The sequence below is a fragment of the Chionomys nivalis genome, chromosome 16, assembly GCF_950005125.1.
Source record: "Chionomys nivalis chromosome 16, mChiNiv1.1, whole genome shotgun sequence".
Lineage (NCBI taxonomy): Eukaryota > Metazoa > Chordata > Mammalia > Rodentia > Cricetidae > Chionomys > Chionomys nivalis.
Genome location: NC_080101.1, coordinates 41130110 through 41137444, shown reverse-complemented (window position 1 = coordinate 41137444; position 7335 = coordinate 41130110). Strand labels below are relative to the sequence as shown.

At 37.2% G+C, this 7335-nt stretch overlaps 1 protein-coding gene across 1 annotated transcript; it reads left to right on the top strand.

The window, feature by feature from the left end:
• The first annotated feature begins 389 nt into the window (after window positions 1-389).
• LOC130888102 (60S ribosomal protein L36a-like) lies at window positions 390-776 on the top strand. The gene has a single exon (XM_057790969.1). It carries the CDS (start codon window positions 417-419, stop codon window positions 735-737), a length of 321 nt encoding a protein of 106 aa, XP_057646952.1. The 5' UTR covers window positions 390-416; the 3' UTR covers window positions 738-776.
• Window positions 777-7335: the final 6559 nt, after the last annotated feature.

Here is a 7335-nt window from a genome sequence, read left to right as displayed (position 1 = left end):
TCTTCAACAATAAATAGGGTATCACCATCAAGTTCCAGTGAGTAACCAATAGCAGTAGCAATAGCCCCTATAACACCCAAACAGCTTGAGGAGAGGTATAACTCACCTGAGCAGTGACTTGGTGACTTGTGGCTACTGGAAGGAGCATTACCAACTATTTTGGATAATTCCAATTAAACTTTTAATATAGATATGTACATGGATAGATACACACAGTTGACAAAATAGTGGGTGTTCATGTAGCTTTCTCAGGTATCATTAGAGTTAGGAGTCATTGCTCCAACTCCTTCTCTCCCATCTATTGTCCTAATATAAGGGGATACTGTGATGGCTGTTCCTTATTGTCCGTTTGACTATCTCAAAATTAACTAAAACCCAAGAGGCTGGCTTTCTGTGCCGATATCGCACCCGCCAACATGGTGAACGTTCCTAAGACCCGCCGTACATTCTGCAAGAAATGTGGCAAGCACCAACCCCACAAAGTGACCCAGTACAAGAAGGGCAAAGATTCTTTGTATGCCCAGGGAAAGCGGCGTTATGACAGGAATCAGAGTGGCTATGGTGGGCAGACTAAGCCTATTTTCCGCAAAAAGGCAAAAACTACAAAGAAGATTGTGCTGAGACTGGAATGTGTGGAGCCCAACTGCAGATCTAAGAGGATGCTGGCTATTAAGAGATGCAAGCATTTTGAACTGGGTGGTGATAAGAAGAGAAAGGGCCAAGTGATCCAGTTCTAAGCTGACCTTGTTATGAAGACAATAAAATCATGAGCTTTCACTCAAAAAAAAAAAAAAAAACCTCAAGAGGCTGGCTACACCTACGAGAGATTTTTCTTGACTGAATCATTTGAAGTGGGAAGACACACTCTAAATCTGCATCCTTTGAGGTTGAGAGTTCTACCTTTAATCTAGGCAACACCCCATCCTGGCAGCCTATATGAAGGATATAGACAAAGAAAGCTTACTTCCATTGCCTGCTTGCTCTCACTCTTGCTGGCAAGTCCATTTCCTCATTAGTAACACTTACTTCTTTGAGATTCTGATGTATACTTAAGACCAACTTGAGAAGTCTTTCTGTATATGTGTTGCCTTTATCGGTTAATGACTAAAAAAACTGTCTTGGGCCTGTGCAGGGCAGAATAGGGGCACGTGGGGAAAACTAAACTGAATGCTGGGAGAAAGGAGGTGGAGTCAGTGAAATGCTATGTAGCTGCCACTGGAAACAGACAAGCCAGAACCTTGCCAGTAATCCACAGCCACGTGGCGATATATAGATTAACAGAAAGGGGTTAAATTAAGGTTTTAGAGCTAGCCAATAAAAAGCTAGAACTAATAGGCCAAGCCATGATTTAATTAATACAGTTTCTGTATGGTTATTTCAAGTCTGGGCAGCTGGGAATGAACAAGTGGCCTCCTACTACATCAACTGAGATATCAAACTGAAGAAATACTGGAATACTAGATTCTTGTACTTTTCATCTGTAGACCAGTGTTGTTGGAGTAGCTAGACCATATCCTGTAAGCCCTTCTAATAAACCCCATATAGATGATAGATAGATAGATAGATAGATAGATAGATAGATAGATAGATAGATAGATAGATAGATAGATGTGTGTCTAAATAGTATCCTTATTGTAATGTTTAACACAGGTATAACATTAATAAATATTGAAAATCATTGTTTATGAGTTGCCTTGCTTCTCTAGAAGTGAGTTTGTCCACTATAGAAGTTTGTGCTCTCCTTATTTCCAAGGTAGAACAAATAAACTTAAGAAAGTGCCAACAAACCCTAAAAAAAATTTACTTCTCAATCAAAGAATGTCTATTTTGAGGCTTCCTAGTCAGAAATTTATAGCAAAATGTATTTTCTCTATTTCTAGAATTTGTCTCTTATTTCAACAGTAATTATGATTTCTTCATAGAAGAAATTTATTGCATTTTCTGAAACCCTATTAGGCCATTAAAAAAATGTTGGCATTCTGACCTTTCTAGTTGTGATCACACACAGCTGGTCTCTGAACCCTGTGCTTCTTGAAGTAGTAAACCTATCACTGAGACCTGTAACTCAGACTTGAGCAGTTAAAGCAGGTCTTTTCCCTGGTCATGGGACTGGCTTAGAAATGATATATAACTTTGTCTGAGATAAGAAAATCTAGTCTGCCCTGACTGCAACCTAAACAGAAAGAAATGAGTGCTTTCTTCAGCCAAATCTTAATGCACAAGGGTCAGAGGTCTAGAAATATGCGTTCTCATGGGAAACCTAAAAACAAGGCATCAGGAGGACTTTAGAGTTCTACCACAGTAAAGTCATTGTATTATCAGCAAAAATCAAAACAGAGACGTTTTAGTGGTAGTCTGCACATGAGAGTATGACACAAAGTCAGCAGAGCAGGCAAGTCCTTCTATAGCAGTCCGGGTGGGTTAGTATCAGTCTTCCCATAAAGGCACTTTGCACACCAGGACAGGATCCCTTCTGCTGACGACCCATTCTCTTTCTGCTATTTGCACATGTTTTCACGCTTTAATCGTCAATCCAAATATATGGTTCAATTAAGATAATCCTAAATGATTATAACATTACTAAACTGATAATAGCAAAAAGAAAGAATGTGCTCTTGTAACAATGTTATTTTTGCCTATTATGTGTCTTTATAACAGTAATAAGAACAGGTCAGCTTGAGAGGGAGTGGGGGTGAAACAGGTGGAAAGTACCCATGGAGATAATGTAAATAAAGTAATTGTCTATAAAATTCTCAAAAAATAAAAGTTCAAAATGCAAAGATTCAGTCTACTCTATGCTTACAATGGGTAGTCAATGTTCTACTTCATAATTCTCTTAAAAATCATTTACTTAAAAGCAAATATCAGAGCAACACAGAAGAAGAAAATACTATTTTCTTTTTAAAAATGTAGATGACACATTTTTATAATTATGACAAAGTATTATAACAACGTTCAAACATGTCTTGAACTTTTTTATTTCAGGGTCTTAAGGAAGTGATTTTGAACAAATTATATAAAAACAGAGCTTAACAGTCAGATTTTTATATACTTGATATTAGAAGTATAATCTTTCAGATCTCAAGATCCAAACTCTGCATCATCTTTTATGTACCTATAGTGATGACAGTATATTTAAGAATTAATTTTCATATCAGAGAATCAGCCAAAGTTCTAAATCTACTATAAACAAACACCAAAGTATGATATGAGAACCTCAGAACTTCAAATTAAAAACATAGGGGAAAAAATAGGTAAGGACATAGCATTTTTCTTTTGCATATAAATATACATAATAAAATACTGTTCCATCAATATGCATTGCTCTTAAGCTCCTCACTGTATGTTTGGTCCCTTTTCTTCTGTTAATAACAAATCAGCCAACTGAATAAATCGTAAACAACTGAAACAAACTTCACTCATTTTCGGAAGCCGGTGACATCTCTCTGCAGTCTCATATGGAAATAGGACAAACAAGCACACACAGAACAGACAGCAGAGTCTAGTAAACTCATGTTTGTGTGAGGAGCACACTGTGCTTGTTAAAGTCCCTAATCCATTCTTTAAAAAAAAAAAAAAGCCTTCATGATTTAAGGTCACCACTGAAAGCTCTCACTTCTTGCCACTGTTGTAACAGCACTGAAATGTCGACAGAGAGGGCATTCAAACCACAGCACCTTGGTGATTCTAAAGTTCTTACTGCCATTAAATGCCTAAAGCTCTTTGATCATAGTTTACAGTGAACTGTTTGTTTATTTTGTCTTCAATCCATAATGTCCTCATTATCAATCTCTGGGTGCTAGACTCCGGAGTTCTTAAGTTATTAAGAAAAATAAGATACTGTCTATTGCCACAAGAAACAAGCATACCAACAAATGACAGCAACTTGGTGCTGTAGACATTTTGACAGAAATGTGTTTATCAGTTCAGAATGGGAGCACCATGAAGGGCACAGTTTGCTTTTATCATCAGAGTTAAAAAGAGTTCACACATAGAAGCATTTGATCTAAACTTGGGTGACTTGACTGTACATTGAATTGACTTTATCAAAATAATTCTATTATGTTGAGATTTTTTTATGTGAAAAATCAAACATGTGTAATAGATTCCTATCTTTTTTGATAAGTTCCTGAAAATATCATGAAGCATTGAAAACAAAATTTTGACATGTAACATGACATCAGTTTAATTATGTGACAAAGGGCCCCAGTGCAAACCTTACCTCAATATAATCAGAAGGGCACATGCAGTACAAACCTAGAGACTCAGATCAAGTCCTAGAACCCACGTAAAGGTAGAAAGTCAGAACTGACTCTATAATAAAGTTGTCCTTTGACGTACACACGCACATACACACACACAGCCTGGCACACTCACCCCACCCACACATACACACCATGCATACACACACAATAATAATAACAAATTAATCCTTAAAATTTTTAAATAAAAACTCCTGAAATTAAAAACAGAAACACAGCACATTCTTGAGTTGTACATACTCACTGCTGTGATGGGGAGGAGGGCAAATGACAGAGAAATTAAAGACTTATTTTTTGATTTCTCTACTTTGGGAACTGCAGATTTTCATGCTATCATTGCAGAATCGCAGGTGCTCCTCAGAGATGCTATATGAGTGATACCTTTGAGGTGAGAGAATAAGGAGCTGGTCGTAAGGAGATGCGGGTTTTTTGAAAGCCAGAGATTGGTGGACCTCATCAATGGCTTGCCCATATGGAATGATTCAAGTACTCTTCTGATGGGTCAGAAAGCACATTTCCTTTTGATTGAATACTTCTTAAATAACTCTCTGACTTCTAATTAATCTGTTTCTAAAGATCATTTTTATAATATGTCAGGTGCTGCAACAGTAATAATGATAGTTTTTGATTAACTTAAAAAGTTCAGAGGACCAGGCAGTAGAATGTGCCTTGGCTCCAGGACAAGGGGCAACTTTATAAACTAGTGATGTTAAAATTGTGTAGCTGCCAGAAGCATCTCCTGGCTCCATTCAGACTCAAGACCTCAACATTTATGAGACATTTTACAATTATTCAGCTCTGTCCAGGGTGCTAATAAGGAGCTATTCCTATGGACAGATTAATGTACTTTGAACCTAACCTTTTAGTATCACATTCTTCTTGATATTGTCTAGATTTTAATAATCAAATAACCAATTCATGTTTGAAATATTAAGTAAAATGTAGCTCAGTCATCATCCTTAAAATGTCTCCCTGTTTTCATTGTGTCCACAAAAGAAAGGAAACTCAGCTTATCTGAGAGACTTGGAAATTCAACTAAACGTACAATTAGCTTTGCATTAATTTTATTTTTCCAGAAATAATCAGTTCAAATGCTACACAATGGCCCTTTTTTGGTCTCAGAATTCACTAAATGGAATTCTCAAGATTTGATAGATGCTACTTAATTAAATTCCACCAAATTAATTGTATTGCCTCAATCTAAGTTCTACTGAGGACATGAGAGTAGTGGGCAAGGAGATCGTGCAGAACAAAAGCACTGAGTATTCTAACATAAATGAGAGGCTCTGCTACCAAGATGTAATATTTAGAACACATCTTGGGCATGTTCTGTGTTGGTCTTTTAATTTGGAGGCCTTATGGGGTACATTTGAGGTTTTCAAAGTTGTGATCCTTATTAGCCTACACGCATCATGCACATTTGTATAAAATATTTAGGTGAGAAGCAGAAACACTATGTGACACGGAGAAGTCCTGCTAGCACTTCTATGTTAACTTTCCCGTGGAAAAGTTACAAGAGTGGAAAACTGATATACATCCATTCACACGCGTGTGGAAACGCCTCTCTACTTAGGCCAGTGGATAATTTAATAAGTGTTTTTAAGGTTTCTCAGAGATTAGTCAGTCACTAGGTTTAGTCTTACTATTCAACATGCATCATCAGAGCACACAAGAATTCCCATGCTGCACTGCTGCCCCTCTGTGCTTCCTGGGTTCCACAGAGAAGGCAGTCTCCTTGGATCCCAGCTGACTCTAGCAGTTCTTGGTAACCCAGATCCCTGCTTGTTTTGCCCTAGAGTCATAGAGAGCTGAAAGAAGTGTTCACACCCTGGAAGTGAAGAAACACATCCCAAGGATCACTTTGTAAGTTGGGAGTAGGGGGTGGATCACTTTGTAAGTTGGGAGTGGGGGGTGGAAAGCAAACAAACTCATAGCTGTGCAGATCTCGCCCTGATTTCTAATTTCTGTCTTCATACAAAGATGTTAGTTCTGTCTGTCGAAAAAGTTGCAGTCATTTTTGGGAACACCTGAGTTGGCTAAAGATGAGAAAAGTCTGGGTGTTCTATAATTAAAAAGTGGTTATTGTTCAGAAATTTTCCATATAAAAAACATAATCACCTCAAGTAATATACTTATTGTGAGTTTTCTCTCATGTGTGGAAGCTACAGAGAAGAAAAATGGGCAGGAACTTAAAAGAGCTCTAAAGAATATGGAAGGGGAGGAGGAAGATGAGAAAGCTGGAGGAGGGTAAATATGATCTAAGTACATTATATGCATACATAGAAATATCTTAATGAAACCTCCTTCTTTGCACAATTAATATATGCTAGTAAAAGATCAAAAACAAAACTAAAATAGCACAACTGTTAAGTTTACCTTGTTGAAGGCATAGACTTATGGTTTGTACTCTCTCTGTGGAACCAACGACAAAACCCTAAAGAGTAGTTTAATCAAGACCTCAAAATAAAATGCGAAGAGAGAGTCAGACAGGAGTACACATGAGAGTATAGAACCATAACAAGGCAAGGCAACACCTTCCAAAGGGTTGTTACTCTTCAATTTTTCAAAGATCTTGAAAAGAGCAAACTGCCAAATGAATACTTCCTAGTTGACTTTTGAAAATAATCAATGACTTAAAATACAATGAAAACAAGGATAATAATGGAGTAAAAAAAAATCAGTTCAGGACTGGGAAAAGAAAGCCATAAAAACAGATCAAGGAGATCAGCAACATACATCTGAAATTCAGAGACATGAATGAGAGATCAGGGAACATAGGTAGGAAATTAAGATTTGGGGGAAGACAAAGAGATATATGTTGGCATGGAAAATTCCAAAAAATCAAACAAAGACATAAGAGAAAGAATCAACAATAGATAGACCAAGCAGCAGAAAGAACAGAGATAGAGAAAAAGATCAAGGAAATATACTCGGGCATAAGCAAAATAAGAAAGGGAGAAAAAAAGAGAGGAGGAGGGAGAAAGAGAAAGAAAGAAAGAAAGAAAGAAAGAAAGAAAGAAAGAAAGAAAGAAAGAAAGAAAGAAAGGAGGGAGGGAGGGAGGGAGGGAGGGAG